Source organism: Anolis carolinensis, chromosome 5 (assembly GCF_035594765.1).
Source record: "Anolis carolinensis isolate JA03-04 chromosome 5, rAnoCar3.1.pri, whole genome shotgun sequence".
Taxonomy (NCBI): domain Eukaryota; kingdom Metazoa; phylum Chordata; class Lepidosauria; order Squamata; family Dactyloidae; genus Anolis; species Anolis carolinensis.
In genome coordinates this window covers 2,853,265-2,880,581 of record NC_085845.1, presented here as the reverse complement: position 1 = coordinate 2,880,581, position 27,317 = coordinate 2,853,265, and the positions used below count along the sequence as shown (strand labels likewise).

General features: G+C 45.4%; 1 protein-coding gene across 4 annotated transcripts in view; it reads left to right on the top strand.

Annotated features, from left to right (window-relative positions):
• The window catches only part of sfxn5 (sideroflexin 5), a 129,824-nt gene that overhangs the window by 31,515 nt on the left and 70,992 nt on the right, over positions 1-27,317 (top strand). For all 4 annotated transcript variants that reach the window (XR_010006523.1, XR_507685.3, XM_062981929.1 and 1 more), the window contains exons 5-9: positions 86-140; positions 3,294-3,319; positions 16,181-16,234; positions 16,346-16,402; positions 17,100-17,165. Coding sequence is in view for 2 of the 4 variants with exons in the window: in XM_062981929.1 (XP_062837999.1) it covers positions 86-140; positions 3,294-3,319; positions 16,181-16,234; positions 16,346-16,402; positions 17,100-17,165 (258 nt within the window). In the remaining 2 variants the exon portion in view is untranslated. The remainder of the gene's footprint in view (positions 1-85; positions 141-3,293; positions 3,320-16,180; positions 16,235-16,345; positions 16,403-17,099; positions 17,166-27,317) is intronic.

Below are 27,317 nucleotides of genomic sequence, written 5' to 3'. Positions count from 1 at the left end.
AAAGGTTGGTTTCCTCATCTAGCAAAGGCTATGCCTCCCCACGTTCCCCTCCCACATGCTTCACTCTTTCCTTCTTCTCTTGTAGGCCATCATCCACCCGGACACAAATGAGACAATTTTCATGCCTTTCCGAATGTCAGGTAAGACCCACGGACCCTCCGGCCTCCATCCCCAGGTGCAGAGTCGGGAAGGGATCCCTCGTTCCGGCACAAGGAACTCAGGACTCTTCCACACAGCCATATAACCCAGAATGTCAAAGCAGAATAACCCACAATATCTGCTTTGAACTGAGTTATCTCAGTCCACACTGCCCTATATCTCAGTTCAATGTTTGGTGCTAAATTCGCAAATATAGTAATTCCTACATAACATTACCATGTATTGAACTGCTTTTTCTGTTGATTTGTTGTAAAACATGATGTTTTGCTGCTTAATTTGAAAAATAATGTAATTTGATGTTTGTTTGTTTATTTGTTTATTTATTTACTACATTTATATCCCGCTCTTCTCACCCTGAAGGGAACTCAGAGCAGCTTACAAATCAAATGAACATACAATATATTATTAGCATAGCACAATATAAGCATTAAATTACTATATTGTACTGTATCATTATAGGGTAATATTATTAGTAATATTACATTTAATATATAATATATAATGAATATTACTATATTGTATTACAGTAGAGTCTCACTTATCCAACACTCGCTTATCCAACGTTCTGGATTATCCAACGCATTTTTGTAGTCAATGTTTTCAATATATTGTGATATTTTGGTGCTAAATTTGTAAATACAGTAATTACTAGATAGCATTACTGCGTATTGAACTACTTTTTCTGTCAAATTTGTTGTATAACATGATGTTTTGGTGCTTAATTTGCAAAATCATAACCTAATTTGATGTTTAATAGGCTTTTCCTTAATCCCTCCTTATTGTCCAACATATTCGCTTATCCAACGTTCTGTCGGCCCGTTTATGTTGGATAAGTGAGACTCTACTGTATTATTAGTATAATATTGTATTACATTATAATATTATTATCAACATTATATGTATATACAATATATTATATATTTAATGGGCTTTTCCTTAATCCCTCCTTATTATCCAACATTTTCGCTTATCCAATGCTTTTATTTTTCAGTGATTGGTTTGGGGGGGGGGGGTCACCGAAATTCTGTTCGCTTACACTTGAAAATGACCTAGGGCCAGCCCTGGGTACACCCCTACATTTCTACATTCCAGTTATAGGACTTGTCCCACCAGGTTTCAGTTACGCCTATTACAACTGTTTTATCATGGTAAGAGTTCCAGTTCATCTTGTTTATTTCCCATGCTGCGGACATTAGTGTAAAGACATCTAACTATGGGACATTCCCCTTAGATGTTTCTCCTGCTCCGGAGACTAGAACACAATGGAGCTAAGGATTCAAATTGTAGGAAAGGAGATTCCACCTAGACATTAGGAAGAATTGCCTGGCTATAAGAAGAGCTGTTCGGCAGTGGAGTTTCCTTCTCTTGAGGTTTTTAAACCGAGGTTTTATGGCCATCTCTTGGGATGACTTTGATGGTGTTATGCTGCAAGGCAGGGAGTTGGACTGAATGGCCTTTAGGGTTTCATCCAACCTATGATTTTATGATTCTGTGACAGCCCTGCAGATGCACTGAGACTAATGGACTAACGGTTGTGGGTTCGGAGGTGTCATGCCACGAGGAGGCAGAGGAGGCCGGTTCATGGTCCCTCAGATTGTTGAGGGGCCGAATTATCATTTTTTTTTTTAAAAAACGGACGAATTCCTAAGCACACTGCACATATCTTATTTGCAGTGTAAACGCCCCCCCCCCCCAAAAAAACAACAACATTTATTTATTTATTTATTTGCTACATTTATACCCCACCCTCTCACCCCGAAGGGGACTCAGAGCAGCTTGCAAGTTGTATCTATATATATATAAAAGAGTGATGGCATCAGGGCAGCGGACAAAACAACAAAACTACAGGCCCCCCAACTTCGAAATTTGACAACACAACCCATCATCCACGGCTCTAGGTTGATACAACAAAAAGAAAAGAAAAATAAAGTCCTAATTAGAGGGAGAGGAATAATTGTTTTTATCCAATTGCTGCCAGTTACAAGGCTAAGTTCCACCCACTTGGTCCCCTAGCAACCCACTTAGCCCAGGGGACAGGCACAAGAGTTTGGAGAGACCCCTAAGGGCCATCCAGCCCAACCCTTTCTACTATGCAGAAGGACACAATCCAAGCATTCACAACACATGGACAACGTATAAATACTATACAACACTACACAGGGACATAGACCCCCTCTACCCTCACCACTTTCACAGTACACAAACAACCAAATGCATACTAAACATAAAGACAACCATACAACAGACATTCAATACCACCACTAACTCAACAATTTCTCACCAACACCACCAGACAACGCCACAGCAACGCGTGGCCGGGCATAGCTAGTGTACATACAATATATTATATTATTAGCATAGTACAATATTAGCATTATATATTAACATATTGCACTATACCAGTATACCGTAATATTATGAGTAATATTACAGTACATTTAATATATAATATATAATTTATATTATTATATTATACAATATTATTATATTGTATTATTATTATTAGCCACCCTGAGTCCCCTATTGGGTGAGAAGGATGGGGGTAGAAATACTGTAATAAATAAATAAATAAATAAATAAGTTATTATAAATATTATATGTATACACAATATATTATATTATTACCGTAGCACAATATTAGTAAATGAAAGAACAATACAATATTTAAAAACAAAAACAGTTTTAACCAACATACTGTAAATCTTTCAGGATTTCAGTGGGAAGTGTGGGCCTGCTTCTGGCCAAGGAGATAGTCAAGTTAAGTAGGATTTTTGTTGTTGTGTACCTTCAAGTCATTTCAGACTTTGGGCGAGCCTAAGTCTAAAACTGAGGGTGGGGGCCAGGTCAATGACCTTGGAGGGCCGCATCCGGCCCCCGGGCCTTAGTTTGGGGACCCCTGATCTATCCAGAACTGCATAGACTTAAAGATCTCTTTCCTCACAAGAGACTTCATAGTGGCAATAAGAGGAAAAGAGATCCATTTTGTCTACCAATAAAATATTTTGTTTTACCAAACACAGTGTCCGATCTGTCCTTCGTGCTATGGTTCCTTCCAGTTCATTTAGTTCAGCATGGAGGGAGAACAGGAGGGGTCTCCCTGTATTAACGTGTGTCTCTTTCTCTTCTCCTCCCAGGTTACATTCCCTTTGGAACTCCTATTGTAAGTATTTTAACATCTCGTCCCAATTATGCAATGTTTGTTGTTGGAGCTCAGCCACATCCTTCACAAGGGTCTGGAGAACAAGCCCTATGAGGAGCGGCTTAAAGAGCTGGGCATGTTTAGCCTGCAGAAGAGAAGGCTGAGAGGAGACATGATGGCCATGTACAAATACGTGAAGGGAAGTCATAGGGAGGAGGGAGCAAGTTTGTTTTTTGCTGCCCTGCAGACTAGGACACAAGGGAACAATGGCTTCAAACTACAGGAAAGGAGATTCCACCTGAACATCAGGAAGAACTTCCTCACTGTGAGAAGGGCTGTTCGACAGTGGAACTCTCTCCCGGGGGCCGTGGTGGAGGCTCCTTCTTTGGAGACTTTTAAGCAGAGGCTGGATGGCCATCTGTCGGGGGTGCTTTGAATGCGATTTCCTGCTTCTTAGCAGGGGTTGGACTGGATGGCCCATGAGGTCTCTTCCAACTCTACTATTCTATGATTCTATGATTCTACAAGTGTATAGTCCTCATTAAGGATTCCGTGTCTGTCTATCTCTATTCTCTCCTCCTACTTTTACTTGTCAGTCTGATACTTTTCAGGGATACGTCTCCTTTTATTCAAAGTTTCTAGCCACATGGCAAGCCTCTTAGCCCTCTAATTTGCTCTCCTCCTGTAAGCATGGAGAGAGACAAGATGTCTCCAGAGAGACAGATAGTTAGATAGCTAGGCTCTGACTTTCCTATATAGCAGGCATGGGCAAACTTGGGCCCTCCACGTGTTTTAATAATAATAATAATAATAATAATAATAATAATAATTTATATAATTTAATAATATCCTTGCAGCCCAGGAGCAAGCCATCAGAACAAATGCAATTAAGGCCAAGATCGAAAAATCAGCTGATGACCCAAAATGCAGACTGTGCAAGGAAGCTGACGAAACCATTGATCATATCCTCAGCTGCTGTAAGAAAATTGCACAGACAGACTACAAACAGAGGCACAACTATGTGGCCCAAATGATCCATTGGAACCTATGCCTCAAGTATCACCTCCCAGCAGCAAAGAACTGGTGGGATCACAAACCAGCAAAGGTCGGGGAAAATGAACACGCAAAGATACTGTGGGACTTCTGAATCCAGACTGACAAAGTTCTGGAACACAACACACCGGACATCACAGTTGTGGAAAAGAAAAAGGTTTGGATCATTGATGTCACCATCCCAGGTGACAGTCGCATTGACGAAAAACAACAGGAAAAACTCAGCCGCTCTCAGGACCTCAAGATTGAACTTCAAAGACTCTGGCAGAAACCAGTGCAGGTGGTCCCGGTGGTGATGGGCACACTGGGTGCCGTGCCAAAAGATCTCAGCCGGCATTTGGAAACAATAGACATTGACAAAATTACGATCTGCCAACTGCAAAAGGCCACCCTGCTGGGATCTGCGCGCATCATCCGAAAATACATCACACAGTCCTAGACACTTGGGAAGTGTTCGACTTGTGGTTTTGTGAAACGAAATCCAGCATATCTATCTTGTTTGCTGTGTCATACAACGTCGTTGTGTCAATAATAATAATAACTTTATTTATACCCCGCTCCATCTCCCGAAGGACTCGGGGCAGCTTACACTGGGACAAGCCCAAAACAGTATTACATCAATAAAAACAGTAACACAATAAAATCACAATATAATAACACTTCTCACAAAAGTTAAAATAACTTAAAACATAGACAGTAATCCCAATCTGTGGTCAAGCAGCATAGGCCATGGGCCATTTTAAGGGGAATGGAAATCTAAAAATGCATATTCTTTGGTTGGCTAGGGATGGGAACGACTAAAGGTGATAAAGTGCATGGAATGGCCAAGGCCTAGGTAGTTTTGGACTTCAATTCCCACAATTCCTAACAGCCAGTTCTAGACACTATTCTCCTATTGATGCAGCCCAGAATTGCATTGGCCTTTTTTGCTGCCACATCATGTTCTTGGCTGATGTTCAGCTTGTGGTCTCCTAAGACTCCTATAGACTGTTAATAAACAACACACAGATAATTCAAATGCATTGAAATCAGACTTTAAAAGCTGACACCCAGGAGTGGCTTCTCCCTTCCCTCTTGCTTTTCCTTCCTTCCTTGCTCTTCTTTCTCTCCTTCCTTCTTTATTTATCGGAGAGCGGCTGCGCATCGGCGGCGCCGGCATGCCTCGCGGATCCCTTCTGGGCCGCTTTGCTCGAGACATATGGACTTCCCAGTAATTATATCTTTGAGCGCGGCAATGGCATGGTTCCCAGCGTAAAGAGGGGGAAAGGTGTCCTTATTTATGTTTAACATTTGGGTGGTAATCTGTAATTAACTTTGCAAAAAAAGTTAAACACAAATTTGAGTTAGCGATCAGGTTGACACCCAAATCGGCCCGCATCCAGACCTGTCAGAGGAGCTGAGAGCTGTCAGCGGAGCTCAGTTTTCAGAGCCGGGAAACGAGAAGGAGACTCTTGTCATCGGCGCTTTTGGGGGAGCGAGGGGGAGAACGAGGGTTTTTTTCCCCCTCTTCAAAATGCTGCGTTTTAAATTTAACATTTATGCCAATTGATCTGTGAAGCGTAGTGACATAATTGGCAGCCGGCGCTCGCAACCTGAGCGCATGGGGAGGATGGGTCCTTTCTCATCCTCTTCTTCCTCTCCCACCATTTGTTGTCTTTCTCACCATCTTCTATCATTTTCCTCCTCCTTTTCTTCTTCTTTTCTTCTCCTTCCTTTCCCCGTATTGTATCATTATCTCCCTTTTCCTTCCTTCCTCCTCTTCTCTCCCTCCTTTGTCCTCTTCTTCCTCTATCACTGTGGTCCGTGGACGGCCACTGGTCCGCAAGAACTAAAATAAGGTCCGAGGCCTCACCATTGCTACTACCCTGTTTCCCCTAAAATAAGACATGCCCAGAAAATAAGACCTAGTAGAGGTTTTGCTGAATTGCTAAATATAAGGCCTCCCCCGAAAGTAAGACCTAGAAAAGTTTTTGTTTGGAAGCATGTCTGCCAAACAGAACATCAGAGCAGATCGGTAAATGTACGTACCATAGAGTGTTGTACATGGAAATAATGGTAGTAATAAGAAATTCTTGATAGGATTCACAGTTTGTTTAGTTATGCTGGTTTGTGATGAAAACTACTGTACAGTATATAATAAATGTTCATTTTTTTTTTTGTTCAACAATAAATGAGAATTCTTCTTCATGGAAAAATAAGACATCCCCTGAAAATAAGACCTAGAGCCTCTTTGGGAGCAAAAATTAATATAAGACACTGTCTTATTTTCGGGGAAACACGGTACGAATAATAACACAGCCCACTCCAAAAAAAATTTTTTTTCTTGGTGTCTTCCTTTTGAGGCCTATTCCTAGGGTTTTTGGGGTGCTGAATCAGAAAATTGCATTGGATAGACCACATCAGTGCTAGATTATTAAATATGGTTTTCTGTGGGTGAGCAGATGGCGACTACTGGATGGTATATGTTCTGTATCAGAAACTAGAGCTGATGTGGTCTATCCAGTGCAATTTTCTGAATCGGCACCCCAAATAAACAAACTGAATCTAAAATTGACTAAAAACTGATTTCTAACCCCTTTGGTACTAATGTTGGAAAGGGGTCCCGGTCAAACTGTCCCCTGGTCAAGTGGGTCCTGGTCAAAAAAAGGCTGGGAACCAGTGTTCTATCATCTTCCATCTCCTTTTGCTCTTTCCTTTGCTCTTCTTCCTTCCTTCTTCCTCCTTTTTTTCTTTTCTCCTTATTTTCCTCATCTTATACCATGATCTCCCCTTTCCTTCCTCCTCTTCTCTCCCTCCATTGTCCCTTTCTTCCTCTTCACCTTCTATCTCCTTTTTCTCTTTGTTCTTCTACCTCTCCTCCTTTTCCCTCTTTTTCTGTCATTAACTTTCTTCTTCTCAACCTCCTCCTCTGTCTGTTCCCTTCTCCTCCTTTCCTTTTCTCCTCATTTCCTCTTCCATTATTATTATTATTATTATTATTATTATTATTATTATTATTATTATTATTATTATTATTGTATGACACAGCAAACAAGATAGATATGCTGGGTTTTGTTTCACAAAATCACAAGTCGAACACTTCCCAAGTGTCTAGGACTGTGTGATGTATTTTCGGATGATGCGTGCAGATCCCAGTCGGGTGGCCTTTTGCAGTTGGCAGATCGTAATTTTGCCAATGTCTATTGTTTCCAAATGCTGGTTGAGATCTTTTGGGACGACACCCAGTGTGCCCATCACCACTGGGACCACCTGCACTGGTTTCTGCCAGAGTCTTTGAAGTTCAGTCTTGAGGTCCTGATAGCGGCTGAGTTTTCTCTGTTGTTTTTCGTCAATGCGACTGTCACCTGGGATGGCGACATCAATGATCCAAACCTTTTTCTTTTCCACAACTGTGATGTCTGCTGTGTTGTTGTCCAGAACTTTATCAGTCTGGATTTGAAAGTCCCACAGTATCTTTGCGTGCTCATTTTCCAATACTTTTGCAGGTTTGTGATCCCACCAGTTCTTTACTGCTTGAGGCATAAGTTCCAGTGAATCATTTGGGCCACATAGTTGTGCCTCTGTTTGTAGTCTGTCTGTGCGATTTTCTTACAGCAGCTGAGGATATGATCAATGGTTATCATTAAGTTTATTTATACCCTACTTTTTCTCTCTCTTTGGAGACTCAAAGTGTTTGGTTGCTGTGAGTTTTCCGGGCTGTATGGCCATGTTTCAGAAGCATTCTCTCCTGACGTTTAGCCCACATCTATGGCAGGCATCCTCAGAAGTTGTGAGGTACTGCACAACCTCTGAGGATGCCTGCCATAGATGTGGGTGAAGTGTCAGGAGAAAATACTTCTAGAACATGGCCATACAACCCGGAAAACACACAACAACCCTGCTAGTGTGAATGTTGCCATGGCCACCTTGATTAGTATTGAATAGCCTTGCAGCTTCAAAGCCTGGTGCAAATTCTGCTGGGCCAGGCTGTGGCGCAGCTGCTTACTAGCCAGCTGCAATAAATCACTACTTACCAAGAGGTCATGAGTTCAAAGCCAGCTCAGGTCGGATTGATAGCCCGACCATTAAAATAGCCTAGCTCATTGTTGACCTAAGCAACCCGAAAGATAGTTGAATCTGTCAAGTAGGAAATGTAGGTACCGTCTTATGCGGGGAGGCTAATTTAACTAATCTACAACACCGTAAAAACTTCCAACAGTGTGCGGAAGAATGAGGAAGTACTCCATCAAGGACACAGTGGAAGGTGAAGCGGCAGCTCCCCCTGTGGCCGGAATTGAGCATACCCTCATGAAGCCGGAAGCTGGAAAATGTTAAATTGCCTCTGTGTCTGTCTATATGTTGTGTGTCTAATGGCACTGAATGTTTGCCATGTATGTGTACATTGTGATCTGCCCTGAGTCCCCTTCGGGGTGAGAAAGAAGGGCGGAATATAAATACTGTAAATAAATGTAAATAAATAAACGTCAGGAGAGAAACATTCTGAAACATGGCCAGACAGCCTGGAAAACTCACAGCAACCCAGTGATTCCGGCCATGAAAGCCTCTGACAACACACAGACTCAAAGTGGCTTTTTCTTTTTCTATCCGTTATCTTCCTTCTCCTGATCTTCTTCCTCCTCTACCATCATCTCTCTTTCCTCCTCTTCCTTTCCTTTTCCCTCTTCCCCTTTTCCCTCTTCTTCTCTCATTATCTTCCTCCTTCCCCTCCTTTTTCTTTCTTTTCTCCTCTTCCCATCTTTCTTTCTCCCCTTTTCTCTTTCCTCCTCCATTCATTTCTATCCCATCTGTTCCCCAAAACTGGGACTCAAGGCGGATGATCATTAAAAAGGGAAGACCAACGACACTTAAAAGTACAAGAGTTGAATGAAAAGTAATGCCTCTACCTTCGTAACTCCTGAACACATGGCAGTCCTGCTATGTGGCAGGTTCTGGCTTGTTCAGTAGACTCTCCTCTGCAGTTAGTTCAATTTGGCGGAAAGCCTTAGCATTGAACGGTTGTGTTGTTAAAGTGCAAAGTATGGAACCCTGCGCAGACGGGGAAGCCTTAGCATTGAACGGTTGTGTTGTTAAAGTGCGAAGTATGGAACCCTGCGCAGACGGGGAAGCCTTAGCATTGAACGGTTGTGTTGTTAAAGTGCGAAGTATGGAACCCTGCGCAGACGGGGAAACCTTAGCATTGAACGGTTGTGTTGTTAAAGTACGAAGTATGGAACCCTGCGCAGACGGGGAAGCCTTAGCATTGAACGGTTGTGTTGTTAAAGTGCGAAGTATGGAACCCTGTGCGGACGGGGAAGCCTTAGCATTGAACGGTTGTGTTGTTAAAGTGCAAAGTATGGAACCCTGTGCGGACGGGGAAGCCTTAGCATTGAACGGTTGTGTTGTTAAAGTGCAAAGTATGGAACCCTGTGCGGACGGGGAAGCCTTAGCATTGAACGGTTGTGTTGTTAAAGTGCGAAGTATGGAACCCTGCGCAGACGGGGAAACCTTAGCATTGAACGGTTGTGTTGTTAAAGTGCGAAGTATGGAACCCTGCGCAGACGGGGAAACCTTAGCATTGAACGGTTGTGTTGTTAAAGTGCAAAGTATGGAACCCTGCGCAGACGGGGAAGCCTTAGCATTGAACGGTTGTGTTGTTAAAGTGCAAAGTATGGAACCCTGCGCAGACGGGGAAACCTTAGCATTGAACGGTTGTGTTGTTAAAGTACAAAGTATGGAACCCTGCGCAGACGGGGAAGCCTTAGCATTGAACGGTTGTGTTGTTAAAGTGCAAAGTATGGAACCCTGCGCAGACGGAGAAGCCTTAGCATTGAACGGTTGTGTTGTTAAAGTGCAAAGTATGGAACCCTGCGCAGACGGGGAAACCTTAGCATTGAACGGTTGTGTTGTTAAAGTACAAAGTATGGAACCCTGCGCAGACGGGGAAGCCTTAGCATTGAACGGTTGTGTTGTTAAAGTGCAAAGTATGGAACCCTGCGCGGACGGGGAAGCCTTAGCATTGAACGGTTGTGTTGTTAAAGTGCAAAGTATGGAACCCTGCGCAGACGGGGAAGCCTTAGCATTGAACGGTTGTGTTGTTAAAGTGCGAAGTATGGAACCCTGCGCAGACGGGGAAACCTTAGCATTGAATGGTTGTGTTGTTAAAGTGCGAAGTATGGAACCCTGCGCAGACGGAGAAGCCTTAGCATTGAACGGTTGTGTTGTTAAAGTGCGAAGTATGGAACCCTGCGCAGACGGGGAAGCCTTAGCATTGAACGGTTGTGTTGTTAAAGTGCGAAGTATGGAACCCTGCGCAGACGGGGAAACCTTAGCATTGAATGGTTGTGTTGTTAAAGTGCAAAGTATGGAACCCTGCGCAGACAGGGAAGCCTTAGCATTGAACGGTTGTGTTGTTAAAGTGCAAAGTATGGAACCCTGCGCAGACAGGGAAGCCTTAGCATTGAACGGTTGTGTTGTTAAAGTGCAAAGTATGGAACCCTGCGCAGACGGTCGGTCAATGCAACTTAAGCAACGTGCAGTCACTGAATTCTTGAGAGCAGAAGGTGTCACCCCAAAGGAGATTCATCTGAGAATGCAAGCTATTTATGGTGGCTGTGTTGATGTGAGTCCTGTGCGTCGTTGGGCAAGTAAGTTTAAAGATGTTGAGGTGGGAACATCTGACTTGCGTGACAAACAAAGAGTTGGACGTCCTGTGACAGCAACCACCGGGTTTCACAAGCAAAAGGTGGACAGGTGGATTCAGGACGATCGTCGTATTGTTCAGAGAGAAACTTCAAGCATAATAGGCGTTTCACAAGAATGTGTGGGTCACATTATTGCTTTGCTTGGGTATCTGTATGATGGGTCCTGTGAGACGCCGGTTGCGGAAACAGAGTGTCAACTTCTTCCGTGACAGCTTTAGAAAACTGTTCATCGTTGGCAGAAATGTATCCAATTGTTTGGTGATTGTGTGCAAAAGTGAATAGTGGTTGTTAAAGAGCACATTCCAAGTATTATTTCTGTATTTGATTTATTAAAATATTCCCATCCAAACCCAAGTAACGAAGGTGGAGGCATTACTTTTCACTCAACCCTCATCGTTACAAAAGGCTTAAGTAAAACAATGTCATGTTAAAACTATTATGGAATTAAAGTCAGAAGATAAAATTCCGCATAACAACCCTTTAAAAAAAAGCCCTTGCCGTCAGTTCTTTCGCAGGCCAGGAAATGTTGACTTGCCAATGGAAATCTGCAGGGATGCTTGGTTTTAATGACTTGAAAACCAATTAGAGTGTTGCAAAACTGATTTAACTTGTCAGATTGTTTTAAATATGTTTCTGGTCTATTTAAATTATTCCTACTGCTCGAGATTGTTTCAATCTGTTTCAGTGGATGCGGTCCTACCCCGTGCTGGGCTCCGTGGGTCTTGGGTGGGATATAAATACTTTGATCGACGGACAGACAGATGGGGAATATTAGTCTACTGAATGTCCGGCAAGAAGAAGGAGAAAGAACAGGGACCACATCATTTCCATGTGGTCGAGAGGGACCCCCAAGGCCATCTAGCCCAGGCATGGTCAAACTTTGGCCCTCCAGGTGTTTTGGACTTCAACTCCCACCATTCCTAACAGCCTCAGGCCCCTTCCTTTTCTCCCCCAGCCGCTTAAGCAACACAAAACACCCTTTAACGGGGCATCCTTTCAAATATTTCAGTATGGCTCTGATGTCCCCTTCTTCAATCTAAACCTAACCCAGCTCCATCAGCCGCCTTTCAGAGGGATATATAATTTCCAGGCTTTTGACCATTATGTTTACACTTCTCTGGACACCTTCCATCTTGTCCATCTCTTGATGTGTTTTGCGCAGAACTGGACACAATCTTATCCCAGGTGAAGAGGTCTAACCAAAGCGGAAGACTAGGATTTCCCTCCATCTGGACACAATGCACAAGCTGGGTTCAGAAAAGGCAGAGGAACGAGAGACCAAATTGCCAATATCCGCTGAATAATGGAGGAAGCCAGGGAGTTTCAGAAAAACATCTACTTCTGTTTTATTGACTATTCTCAAGCCTTCAACTGTGTGGGTCATAATAAACTATGGCATGTTCTTGGTGGTATGGAGAGACCAAGTCACCTTGTCTGTCTCCTGAGAAATCTGTATAAAGACCAAGTCGCCACAGTCAGAACAGATCACGGGAAAAACAGACGGGTTCAAGATTGGGAAAGGAGTGCGGACATCAGGACTGCATCCTCTCACCCTCCCTATTCAACTTGTACGCAGAACACATCATGCGACGTATGGGGCTTGAGGAATCCAAGGCTGGAGTTAAAATTGCTGGAAGAAACATTCACAACCTTAGGTATGCAGATGATACCACTCTGATGAAAGCTGAAAGCGAGGAGCCGAAGAGCCTTATCACCAAGGGGAAAGGAAGAAGAAAGGGCAAAAGCTGGGCTGCAGTTAAACATCAAGAAAACCAAGATCATGGCAACGACACCTATTGACGACTGGCAAATAGAGGGAGAAAACATGGAGGCAGTGACAGACTTTGTATTTCTAGGTGCGAAGATTACTGCAGATGCAGACTGCAGCCAGGAAATCAGAAGACGTTTCCTTCTTGGGAGGAGAGCAATGGCCAACCTTGACAAAATAGTGAAGAGCAGAGACATCACACTGGCCACGAAGGTCTGCATAGTCAAAGCAATGGTATTCCCCATAGTAACCTATGGATTCGAGAGCTGGACCATAAGGAAGGCTGAGCGAAGGAAGAGAGACGCTTTTGAACTCTGGTGCTGGAGAAAAATCCTAAAAGTGCCTTGGACCTTGGCAAGAAGGTCCAACCAGTCCATCCTCCAGGAAATAATGGCCAGTGGCTGCTCACTGGAGAGAAGGAGATGAGAGGCAAAGCTGAAGTATTTTGGCCACATCCTGAGGAGACAGGAAAGCTTGGAGAAGATCATGATGCTGGGGAAAATGGAAGGAAAGAGGAAGAGAGGCCGACCAAGGGCAAGGTGGGTGGACGGTATCCTTGAAGGGACTGGCTTGACCTTGAAGGATCTGGGGGCGATGACGGCCGACAGGGAGCTCTGGCCTGGACTGGTCCAGGAGGTCACCAAGAGTCGGAGACGACTATGCGACTGAGCAGCAGCAGTGTACTTGATCGGATTTCCCGTATTTTTCTTTAATAAAAAGGTTAGTTTGTCCATGTCTTTAATCTTGCTCAATTTCTGTCTAAAGGATTTTTAAAGGGGCATCCTTTAAAATATTTCAGCATGGCCCTGATGTCCCCTTCTCTGAGCTAAACCTAACCCAGCTCCATCAGCTGCCTTTCAGAGAGACGTATAATTTCCAGGCTTTTGACCATTATGTTTACCCTTCTTTGGACACCTCCCATTTTGTCCATCTCCTTGATGTGTTTTGCCCAGAACTGGACACAATCTTATCCCAGGCGAAGAGGTCTAACCAAAGTAGAAGAGAGTGGGACTAGGGCTTCCCTCCATCTGGACACGATGCTCCTATTAATGCAGCCTAGAACCGCATTGGCCTTTTTAGCTGCTGCATAACACACTCGGCTCAATCTCTTCCAACATCCAACCTCTGTTGGAACTAGTCTTAGGTTGAAATGGGATATCAGGCTCCTTCCTGGTGGAGTCGACGCACGTGGCTCTGCCGAGCAGCCATTTCTGGAGATTTGGATTTCTTCCCCCGGTTTGTTTCCCTCTTGCGATTCCTCCGCATCCGGCCTCCTGCCGGGAAGGAGAAAGGGAGCTGTATGTTCCTTGGCAGGCTCCTGCCCATATGGAGCGCATGCCGGGAATGCGCCTCTTCGCCGGCAGCATCGGTGCGCTCACAGCCTCCTCCCCACCTCTCTACGCGACACAATGGAGGGCATCTCTTTTAGCCGCCTGCCCTCGGTATCCACAGTCCCTTAATTTGGCACACATTTCCAAATTTTGTTCTATCCATTGGTTTGTCTTGGCTTCCTACCCCTCGTTGTGTTCCTTAAAGCCAGGGCACAAAGGTGGCTTGCAATCCATACACATAATAAGATCTGAAAATCTGTATGTGCCTTTGGAGAGTAATCACTAGATAAATCCCTTTTGCTGCTTCAATATTTGTCCTCCAGACCCTGTCCTCTATGGTTTTTACTCCTACTTCCTTTCTCACCCCGAGTTTTAACTTAGTGTTCATGTGGCCTGCCCTTGGTTTTATTGTTCTTTTGATCTTGTTTAATGTAGTTTATATTTTCTTTTATTGTTGTTGTTTTATTGTTGTTTAATGTGCTATGATTTGTTGTTCTATTATATTTTGTTATATTGTATTGTCCTGGGCATGGCCCCATGTAAGCTGCCCCGAGTCCCCGTTGGGGAGATGGTGGCGGGGTATAAATAAAGATTATTATTATTATTATTATTATTATTATTATTATTATTATTATTATTATTATGTGTGTATGTGGCACGGGTGTCCGCTCACACAAGACAGCCTCTATCCTCCACAAACAGGCTCTAATTCCCAAGTCACTCTCTCCAAGGACATTGCAGGTTACAGGGAGCACACCCCAGTGTTCCTTTCTCTTTCCATTTGCATGACCCCGCCCACTGCCTCTCCCTTAACCCTTTCCAACCCTTTCCTATGGCACACAACAGAGGAATTGCCCAACAACTGAACCTACTAGAGAGAGAGGTTTGGGGAGAATTCCCTATGATTTATAGGAGTTGTAGGGACTGGGATGTATAGTTCACCTGTAATCTAAGAGCACTTTGAACCCCACCAGCGATGGACCTGGAACTAACTTGGCACACAGACCCAACTTGGCCAAATTTGCACACTGCTGGGTTTGGGGGTGTCTGACCTTGATATCCAGGAGTTACAGTTCACCCGTATTCAGAGAACACTGAACTCACCTGATGACGGATCTGGACCAAGCTTGGCACACAAATTCAACCTGGCCAAATGGGAATAATGGTGGACTTTGGAGGTGATTGACCTTTATCTCTGGGAATTATAGTTCACTTGTATTCCGTGAGCTCTCTGAACCCCACTAATGATGGATCTGAACCAAACTTGGTACACAGACACTATGCTGCCAACTTGGGGTAATTGACCTTGGCATCTGAGACTTATAGTTCACCCGTATTCAGAGAACATTGAACCCAGCAAGTGACGGACCTGGACCAAATTTGGCACACAGACCCAACATGACCAACTGTGAATACTGGGGGAGTTTTGGGAGAGTTGACCCAATACTTTTGGGAACTGTAGTTCACCCACATCCTTATGCATTTTCTAATGGGAGCATTCATAAAAAACAAAAGCAAGGACTGAGAGGTAATTTAACATTTCCCAGCTTCTGGCTTCATGAGGGTGTGCTCGATTCCAGCCACAGGGGGAGCTGCTGCTTCATCATCCACTGTAACACCGAGTCCTTGATGGATTTATTCCTCATTTTTTCCGCACGCTGCTGGACGATTTTATGGTGTTGTAAATTAGTTAAATTAACCTCCCCACATAAGCGGTACCTAAATTTCCTACTTGATAGGTGCAACTATCTTTCGAGTTGCTTACGTCAACAACAAGCTGGGCTATTTTAATGGTCAGGTGTGCAGTCTGACCTGGGCCGGCTTTATATGACCAAACTGAGAATACCTAACATCCAGAAACAAACAGTGCCCTTTTCAAATAACCCGGGCATTGCCGGGTACCCAAGCTAGTTAATCATAATCGTCATCATCATTGGAGCTTTTTCAACAGAGCTGGATGTCCATCTGTAGAGAGTGTTTCTTTCTTCCTTTCCTCCCTCCCTCCCTCCTTGCCTGTGTCTTCTAACTTCTCCCCCCTTTTATCCTGCAGGTTGTGGGTCTTCTCTTGCCAAACCAGACCCTGGCCTCCACCGTCTTCTGGCAGGTAAGACTCTTTTCTGTGCAAGTGCCCCAAAAGCATTAGAACATACTAACTTCTTCCTTTTTTTAAAGACCAGAATTTGTGAGCCTTTTCTTTCCTGTTTTTTTTCCTTAGTGGTTGAATCAGAGCCACAATGCCTGTGTCAACTATGCAAACCGAAATGCGACAAAGGTGAGATGTCCAATCGTATGTTTTAATATGTGTATTTTAGATCATGGTCATGATGCTTATGTGTTTTAGCGATGTTGTGACCTGCCTCAATCCCTCTGGGGCAGAACAAGAGATTTGCCTCCTTGTCTGCTTTGAACTGGATTATATTAGTCTACATTGCCATATAACCCAGTTCAAATAATCTGGATTTGATATGGCTGTGTAAAGGGGGCCTTTAAGAAATGTAACAAGACTTTAATAAAAAACCATGTCTTAACTAGATATATACTAGTGGTTTTATTTTGTATTGTTCTGTGTGTTTATTTTATGTGTTGTTTTAGACACCTTGTGCCATATGTAAGCCGCCCCGAGTCCCTTTGGGGAGATGGAGGCACGGTACAAAAACAAAGTTATTATTATTATCACAAAGACACAGTATGACACAGCAAACAAGATATATATGCTGGATTTTGTATTATTATTATTATTATTTGCTCCTTTCCAAGTTAAGAATGTGTCGGCATCGATTTGTTGCCAATTGTACGCCGCCCTGAGTCCCTTCTGGTGAGAAGGGCGGGATAGAAATATTGGAAATAAATAAAATAAATTAAGAAATGGTTCAGATTAGGAGCAGAAGCACCTGGGGTTCATAAGTGTGTTTTGGGGCTGATTTGGGGCATTTCTGAGTTAACCTCTGCTTTCTTTTGCTCTCCTGCAGCCTTCTCCGACGTCCAAGTTCATCCAGGGCTACTTGGGAGCTGTCATAAGTGCTGTCTCGATAGCAGTGGGTAACTTCTTCATTTCCTTCCCTGCTGCGTTATTTACTCCTAGGTGCCCAGGGAGCCTTGCAATGGATTGTGCAGTCCCTTCTGCAGCCTCCCTCTCTCATCACACTCCCCACAACTTCCCTGTGGGCCTTCTGCCACACTTGATGCCCTGCCTCATGGTCACCCAACTGGCCAACAAGTGTGCACCTGACCCCTGAGGTATCAGTGCACCAATCAGGTGCTTTTGCTCAAGACATCCCTCCCTGTCTCTCTCTGAATCCCGTCCATCTCCAGTCATTCAACACCGTACTCTGCTATCAATTAGCAGCCCGTTTCCCCCTGAGGTGAGCCCATGAGGGTGACCTAAAAACATGTTCCACTGCACAACCCTCTCCACAGCAGTCGGTCCATCAATCCGTTGGATTAATTAAAACAGTGGTCTCACGGGATCGCTCCCAACAGTGCGTGTGGATATGTTGCCTCTTTTGTTAGTTCCTCAGGGGCCCAAACATCACATTGGACGTCTCAGGACTGAGCCCTGTTGCTCTTCCTCTCTTCACTGAGGCAGTGGCTTTCTATAACACATAATCAAAGCCCTCCTGACAGATGGCCATCTGGCCTATCTTTCAAAATCTCCAGAGAAGACAACTCCACCAGACTCCAAGGCAGTCTATATTCCCCTGCTGAACTGCTCGTATTGTCCCTCCTAATACTAGTAAGAACCATTTGGCAAAAGAATGTGGCGGATTCCTCTTCTTTGGAGGTCTTTTCTTTGTCTTTTTGCAATTAATTTTTTATTTAGACAGATTAAAACAAAAACTACATGCAAACATAAAAAAACAAAAAAACAAACAAAAAGATTTGTTTTTATTTATTGTATCAGAAGTGAATCGAGGGTGCAGTTAGGTATTTAAAAACCACAAAGTTAAAAACTTGGCATGATACTAGATTTCCTTTGACCAGAATCGGGCCACTTGGAGTAAGGCCTCTGGTGTCACTGTAAGAAGATCCTCCGTTGTGCATGTGGTAGGGCTCAGACTGCATTGTAGTAGGTGGTCTGTAGTTTGCTCTCCTCCACACTCGCATGTCATGGACTCCACTTTGTGGCCCCGTTTCTTAAGCTTGGCTCTGCATCTCGTGGTGCCAGAGCGCAGTCTGTTCAGTGCCTTCCCAGCCGCCCAGTCTTCTGACGATGGTGCCATCACCGCCCAAGCAGGCAGCTTTGAAATAGTTGAACAGAAGCTCTCTGAAGCTTTAGGTGCTCTTGCTGCCTATTACAGGGAAAACCAGCTAAAATGCAGACTATGCTTTTCAGCTTAAGAACAGACAAGCATCTTGAGCTCTGAGGATGACCTGGGAAGGAATCCCACTGGAGCATTGCAGCACACCCAAACACCTGGGAGTCACTCGGGACCTGTCACGACCCAGGCGGCAGAGGCACCAATAACCATACACAGAGGCCAGAATCTAACTAATATCTTTATTGAAGGAATATATAAAGTTAATAAAAACAAGTATAGAAAATAGTCCAGAATTAGACCCTTCAGGAAAGGTCAGAATTAGTCCAAAAAAGCAATGTCCAATAAGAAATATTAAGGTCCAAAGTTGTAATCCAATAACCGAAACACTCACTTTGCCAAGCAAAGTGAGGGGAGATGACAAGGTCCTTAGTCCATAAAACTTGAGCGTGGCTAGGAAATAACTTGATACTTGAAACAAGGCTTGAACGTGGAACAAGGTAACTAAGAACAAGAACAAGGTCCGTGGAATAACTTGGTAAAATCCGTGAAACAAGGCAAGGATTAGTCCTGGGAAACAAGGCAAAGTCCGTCGGTAAACAAAGGCTGGGAAGCAAGGCGAAGGCTGGATAGCAAGGCAAGGCTTGAGCTGAAGCGAGGCTTGAATCGGAGCGCGCTGTCCAGACACAACTCGCTCCGTAGGCTGACGAATTGACTCCGCGAAGTTGCTACGCGGGCAAAACACCTATATAGAGTCCAACTTTCTCACCAAAGCGGTTCTCTGGGAATCAGAAACGAAAGCTAAACTCTGAGACCAGATGTTAAACTCCTTAAAGATTCTCACGAGAACCAATGTTAATTGGCAACATTCTTAGCTGCTATCCTCGCACTCCTGCGCGAAGCTGAATCCAAACTTCTCTGTTGTTTACAAAACTCCCGGCGCAAGAACACGGGAGAAGTAGGCTCTGGGGTTGTTTGACATACTTCTGGGGCACAACTTTCTTGCAGGTGCAAGGTTTCCAGATCTGCCTGGGAAGGATCTGGCTGAGAGGAATCCAGTTCAGACTGGGAAGGTAAAAAACCCAAGTTTTCATCTTCATCAGGGATTACAATGTCCTGAGCAGGACTACAAGGCCCATGGTTCATCACACTATCCCCCTCCTCAGGGCCCCTCCCAAACTGGGGTCCTCTCCCCGAGGCGCGAGGTCGCGGTTTGGTGGGATAGGTCAGATGGAAGCGACGGGTTAGATCAGGAGCATGGACTGTGGAGGCGTCTTCCCAAGAGCGTTCCTCAGGCCCAAAACCCACCCAGTCAATGAGATATTGTAGGCGGCGGCGATGAAAGCGAGAATCCAAAATGTCCTCAACCTCGAACTCCTCCTCCCCATTCATCAAAACAGGAGGGGGGGCCGGTTGGTCTGTATCAGGACGCACACCATCCGCCGGAAGGAGCAGGGAACGGTGAAACACTGGGTGAATGCGCATTGAACGCGGAAGTTGGAGTTTGAAAGTCACGGGGTTTAATTGCGCCACCACTGGATAGGGGCCAATGAAGCGGGCATCTAACTTCCGGCATGGGCGGTGGGAGGGCAGAAAGCGAGTGGACAGAAAAACCCGATCTCCTACCTTGATTTCGGGGCCCGGCTGGCGGTGTTTGTCAGCGTGGCGTTTATAGTCCTCCTTGGCTTGGTCCAGTTGCTGGAGCAAAAGTTGTTGCACCGCTGTGAGTTCCTGCAGCCAATCCTCTGCTGCGGGAACTTCTGAAGTTTCAATGACAGGGGGAAAGAAACGTGGATGGAAACCGTAGTTTGCAAAGAACGGCGTTTCTTTTGTAGAAGCTTGAACTCCATTATTGTAGGCAAACTCAGACAGTGGTAACAGAGAAGCCCAATTGTCCTGTTGGTAGTTTACATAACAGCGAAGATACTGCTCCAAAGTGGCATTGGTGCGCTCCGTTTGCCCATCTGTTTGGGGATGATGAGCTGAAGATAAGCGAGAGTCTATGCCCAGTAGTTTTTGTAGTGCCTTCCAAAAACGAGAGGTGAATTGAGATCCACGGTCTGTGACTAAACTCTTGGGCAATCCATGTAGTCTGAAAACATGCTGAAGAAATAGATCCGCAGTTTCTTTGGCCGTGGGGAGGCCTTCGCAGGGAATGAAATGGGCTAACTTGGTGAATAGGTCCACCACCACTAAGATCGTGGTGAATCCACAGGAAGGTGGTAGGTCAGTGATGAAATCCGCGGAAATTATTTCCCATGGGCGAGATGGGGTAGGAAGGGGGTGCAAAAGCCCTGAGGGCTTCTCCCTTCGTATCTTGGAGCGCTGGCATACTGGGCAGGTGTTGACATATTTTTCCACATCCTTGCGGATCTTGGGCCACCAAAAATCTCTTAGGATCAAATGCATGGTTTTAAATAGTCCGAAGTGTCCTGCTGGTTTGCAGTCATGACACAGACGAAGCGCTTTTTCCCTGCCCGGTCCGGGTGGGATATAAACATGATTTCTATAGCAGAGCAGCCCATCTTTAAGCGAAAAGGGAAAATGCAGACCTTGGCGAAGTTGGTCCTGCGCCCAGGCATCTGCTTGCTGACTAGCCCTGATTTCTTGAGCACAGATGGGTCCTGGAGTAGGGGAAGTTGAACCAATGGGACTGGATTTGGTGTTCCCCACTGTGAGCGTGGCAAAGTTCTCAGGTTGTAGCAGTTGGGATTCAAAGGTCTCCTTGCGTCCTGCAGCGTATTCCGGTTTACGTGACAGGGCGTCTGCTTGCTTGGTTTGAGCTGGGGTCACATAATGGATCTGGAAGTTGAAACGTTCAAAGAATAAAGCCCAACGTTGCTGCCTCTGATTTAGTTTGCGGGCAGTTCTTAGATGTTCTAGATTACGATGATCAGTGTGGACTTCAATGGGGAATTTGGCCCCTTCTAGCCAATGTCTCCAAGTTTCAAAGGCTGCCTTTATGGCCAGTAGTTCTTTTTCCCAAATGGTGTAATTCCTCTCTGGTGTGGTTAGTTGACGAGAATAAAAGGCACAGGGGTGGAGGTGATCTCCCACCGGTTGTAAGAGTACAGCCCCAATTGCCACATCAGAGGCGTCCGCTTGCACCACAAAAGGGGTTCCAGGATTTGGGTGCTGTAGAATTGGCTGGGAGGTGAATAGTTTCTTCAGTTGCTGGAACCCTTTCTCTGCTTGATCAGTCCAGCGGAAAGGCTGCTTTCCACGGATGCAGCTAGTGATGGGGTCGGACCAGCGGGCAAAATCTGGAATGAACTTGCGGTAGTAGTTCGCGAACCCCAAGAAACGCTGCACCTCTTTCTTGTTAGTTGGCGCCCGCCATTCCAATACTGCTGAAACTTTGGCTGGATCCATGGAAAGCCCTAGAGGCGAGATGCGGTAGCCAAGGAAATCTACCTCTTGTAGATCAAAAGCGCATTTTTCTAGCTTGGCATAAAGTCCATGATCCCGCAGTCGTTGCAACACCATTTTGACGTGGTTCTCATGTTCTGATTGTGATCTGGAAAACACCAAAAAATCGTCCAGGTAGATTATCAAGAATCTGTCTAGATAGTCCTGAAAAATATCGTTGACAAAATGCTGGAACGTTGCGGGAGCTCCGCATAAACCGAAATTCATAACTCGGGACTCGAATAATCCGAATTTAGTCTGGAAGGCGGTCTTCCACTCGTCCCCTTCTCTGATGCGAACTAGATTATAAGCCCCCCGAAGATCCAGCTTGGTGTAGACCTTGGCTCCTCGAAGTCGGTCCAGTAGATCCGAGATTAAGGGCAGGGGATAGCTGTTCCGCTTGGTGATATTGTTCAATGCTCTGTAGTCCACCACCAAGCGTAATTCCCCTGACTTCTTCTTCACAAACATCACTGGGGAGGCGGCTGGGGATTGAGAGGGTCTGATGAACCCCTTGCGAAGGTTTGTCTCTAAGAATTCCCTGAGAGCTTCTTGCTCTGGTTCAGTCAGGGAGTAGAGATGCCCTCGCGGGATCGGGGCCCCCTCCACCAAGTCAATGGCACAGTCATAAGGTCTATGTGGGGGTAATTTTTCGGCTTCTTTCTCATTGAATACATCCCAATACTCGGAGTACTTCTTTGGCAAGGTGATGATGGGCTCGGAGTCTGTGGCATGGCATACCTTGGCTACGAGGCAATGGTTTTGGCAGTACGGTGAAGCAAACTGCAGTTCTCTGTTGGACCAGGAGATGTTAGGGTCGTGGAGTGTCAGCCATGGAATTCCCAAAATCACAGGGAAATGGGGAACCTCGGTAACAAAGAAGGAAATCTCTTCCATATGTTCCCTTATCCACATCCTGGTGGGTTCCGACCACTGGCTTACGGGGCCCGTCTTGAGGGGGCGGCCGTCTATGGCTTGCACCACACGGGCATTCTTGAAATCATGATATTGTAATCCCAGAGAGTCGGCATACTCTCTATCGATGAAATTGTTGGTAGCTCCAGAGTCTATCATGGCGTGGATCATGACGGGTCCCCTTTTTGCTGACCATAATGTGACCACGAGAAGGAACAGGACCCCGGTTGGCGGCTCTTGGATGGATTTTTTGACCGGGTTGGCGAGCCTCTCTACACCCGGTCGTTGGCTTCCCCCGCCGGCTGTGTGCCAGTCGGCTCAGACGCCTTCGACTCCGTGGAGGACGCCGCCGCAAGACGGGCGGCAGGCTTCCCTTTGGCTGGGCACTCTCTGGCGAAGTGGCCCCCGTTCCCGCAGTACCAGCAGAGGTTCAAGCGTTGACGACGGGCCTTCTCGGCGGCATCTAGTCTGGGACGCACATTGCCCAACTGCATCGGCACCTCCTCGCCTCCTCTGGGGTATGGGGTTGGCGGCGGGGGTCTCCACACCGGACGTGGCTGAACACTGGCGGGAGCGGGGGGTTTTGCCCCGGCTCTACCGCCCTGGCCTCGAACCCATTGTTTCCTGTTGGCAATCATGACTTCAGCCCGTAAACATTGATCAATGAGTGCCTCGAGGGTCTGGGGAGGATCCACCTTGGAGATTTCTTCCAGCATTTCAATGTTGAGACCCTCCCGAAATTGTCCTCTGAGGGCTACATCGTTCCAGCCGGTGTTGTGGGCCAGCACGCGGAACTCGGCTATGTACTGAGACATGGGTCTGTCTCCTTGAAGGAGGCGCCGGAGTTTGTGACCGGCTGCCTCCAAATTGTCCTCGATTCCCCAGGTCTCCTTAAGGTGATCCAAGAAGCGTTGTGCTGAACTTAGGTGGGGGGAGGCTTGATCAAACAGGGCCGTCGCCCAGCTAGCCGCTGGTCCGTCTAGAAGACTGTAGACCCACGCCACCTTGATGTCTTCTTGGGGAAACTCGGCATCACGGGCCTCTAGATAAGCTTGACATTGGCGGCGGAAAACATGAACCTTAGCAGCTTCTCCAGAAAACTTGGTAGGCAACGCCATGGCCGGGAGGCGAACTCCGCGCTCCCTCAACCCTTTTATTTCTCCATCCTGCGCGTTGAGTCTGTCACGGATGCGGTCCACTTCGTCCTTGCTGATGGTGTAGCTGAGCGGCTGTCCAGCCGGCGCGGCTCCGGTAGACATCCTGGCCTCGGTTAGTTGGTGCTTATGGGTGGCGGAGTCAAACTGTCACGACCCAGGCGGCAGAGGCACCAATAACCATACACAGAGGCCAGAATCTAACTAATATCTTTATTGAAGGAATATATAAAGTTAATAAAAACAAGTATAGAAAATAGTCCAGAATTAGACCCTTCAGGAAAGGTCAGAATTAGTCCAAAAAAGCAATGTCCAATAAGAAATATTAAGGTCCAAAGTTGTAATCCAATAACCGAAACACTCACTTTGCCAAGCAAAGTGAGGGGAGATGACAAGGTCCTTAGTCCATAAAACTTGAGCGTGGCTAGGAAATAACTTGATACTTGAAACAAGGCTTGAACGTGGAACAAGGTAACTAAGAACAAGAACAAGGTCCGTGGAATAACTTGGTAAAATCCGTGAAACAAGGCAAGGATTAGTCCTGGGAAACAAGGCAAAGTCCGTCGGTAAACAAAGGCTGGGAAGCAAGGCGAAGGCTGGATAGCAAGGCAAGGCTTGAGCTGAAGCGAGGCTTGAATCGGAGCGCGCTGTCCAGACACAACTCGCTCCGTAGGCTGACGAATTGACTCCGCGAAGTTGCTACGCGGGCAAAACACCTATATAGAGTCCAACTTTCTCACCAAAGCGGTTCTCTGGGAATCAGAAACGAAAGCTAAACTCTGAGACCAGATGTTAAACTCCTTAAAGATTCTCACGAGAACCAATGTTAATTGGCAACATTCTTAGCTGCTATCCTCGCACTCCTGCGCGAAGCTGAATCCAAACTTCTCTGTTGTTTACAAAACTCCCGGCGCAAGAACACGGGAGAAGTAGGCTCTGGGGTTGTTTGACATACTTCTGGGGCACAACTTTCTTGCAGGTGCAAGGTTTCCAGATCTGCCTGGGAAGGATCTGGCTGAGAGGAATCCAGTTCAGACTGGGAAGGTAAAAAACCCAAGTTTTCATCTTCATCAGGGATTACAATGTCCTGAGCAGGACTACAAGGCCCATGGTTCATCACAGGACCGTGCCCTGATTTACAAGAAGCACTGCTCGAATATCAAGCAAAAAGTGGACACTTGAAATAACATCGTACGAAAGCTGACTGGCACAACTTGGGGAGCACAACAAGAAATAATGAAGACATCTGTCCTTGTGCTTTGCCACTCTACTGCTGAGTATGCATGCCCAGTGTGGAATACATCTCACCACGCTAAAACAGTGGATGTGGCTCTTAATGAGACATGCGCATTTTCACAGGATGGCTATGCCCAACACCGCTGGAGAAATTATACTGTTTAGCCAGCATTGCACCACCTGACATCTGCTGGGAAGTAGTAGCCAATAATGAAAGTACCAAGGCAGCGACATCTCCAGCCCATTCCCTGTTCAGATATCAGCCAGCAAGACAATGCCTTAAATCAAGAAATAGCTTCCTAAGATCTGCAGAGACACTCGCAGAAACACCTCAGCAAGCGAGAGTCCAAAAGTGGCAGGCTAAAGCCCAGAACCTCAATCCATGGCTGAGAGCAGATGAGAGACGCCCTCCTCGGCACACAACAAAAGATGAAAAATACTTTTTCTAGAATAATACTACTATAGCCTAAGCATAAAAATGAATTAGCTTACACATAATCTACATTATCTAATCTAAGGGCTTTATATTCTCTGTCTGGTGGTTATATTCTCTCAGCATTCTACACCCGATTATTCATTATTATTATTATTAATAATAATAATAATAATAATAATAATAATATCATCATCAAACATAAAAAAACCTTAACTACATGCACTCTACGTTATCTAATCTGCGGGCTTTACACCCTCTGTGTTGCAACACAGACTCCTTAAAGAGGCGTCTTGCTCACGAGTAGTCTTTCTTCCTCTTCTAGTGCACCTAGTAGTATCATTACTCAAAGACTCCATCACAACACTCTGTCTGGTGGTTATATTCTCTAGTTTTCAACACCCATTTAGTGAAAAGGGACCATTGGTACATCCTTTTGTGCATAATTATAACTCACTTCTAGTCCAAATAAACAGTGATGGAGTTTTGTACCCATCTTTACTGAAGGAATACAATAAATGGGCCCTAGTTTTGTATAATTAATGTGTTGTCAAAGGCTTATTTATAGTTAGCTAAAGATCTCTCCGTACTCAGTGTAGTAAGTTTATCTTTTTCGGTAAGTTCATTTATTTTCTTGTGATGGGATCAATGAGCCTTTCTATCTTAGGGTCCCGTCGCCTTGAGCGACACCAAAGTGCCTAAGGGCAAGTACTTTGCTCTTGGAATGACCACTAGGAATTGGGGAGGGGGCTGACCTCCTGACCCCCTAAAAAGCCCTTGCTGGTGCTAAGTGGCCTTTGCAGGCGGTCAGTGTGGCTGCTGTGTGCGGCCGGCAAACAATTATCAAGGATGGAGGGAAGCTGCAGGACACCTTCACCGGGAACAGACTGTGAAAAGTGGTGTCTCCGTGGGGTGTCAGGAGAAGAGGAGGAAATATGGATATATTTAGCTTACGGAAAAGAAAGCAAGAGAAGAGATGATAGCCATGTCTAAACACTGGAAAGGAAGTCTTCATGGCAGTTGGAAGAGACCCCCAAAGGCCATCCAGTCCATCCTTAGCACACAATTCTAGCTCTCCTAATCAATAGATAGCTATCCAGCCTTTGTTTAGAAACCTCCATCAGACTCCCAGGCAGCAACACATTCCATTGCCAAACAGCTCTTACGATCAAGAAGTTCTTCCTAATGTTGAAGTGGAACCCCTTTCCCTGAAGCTTGAATCCATTGTGTCCCAGTCTCTGGAAGCCTTGAGCATTCTTTCTCATTGTGAAATCCTTCAAATATCAAAACGTAGCTCCCATGTCCTCGTCTCGGCATCCTCTTCTTCAAGCTTCCCAAGGGCTTGGCATCCAGGCCTTTGGAGGTGGCCCTTCTCTGGACACCTTCCTCTTGCCCATCCATGAATTGCTTTGCCCAGAACTGGACACAAGAGCTATTAAAGGCCGGGCTGTGGCGCAGGCTGGAAAGCAAGCCAGCTGCAACAAATCACTCTGACCAAGAGGTCATGAGTTCGAGGTCACCCCAAGCCTGCATTTGTCTCTGTCTCTGTTCTATGTTATGGCATTGAATGTTTGCTTTTATGTGTGCAATGTGATCCGCCCTAAGTCCCCTTCGGAGTGAGAAGGGCGGAATATAAATGCTGTAAATAAATAAATAAAATAAATAAAGAATTATGCTCTTTCATATTTACATGAAAATCCATAGGCATGGGGCAGGGTGTTATCTGTATGCTGATGACACCCAAATATATTTCTCCATGCCTTCAAAAATATTCTCAGGTAAGGA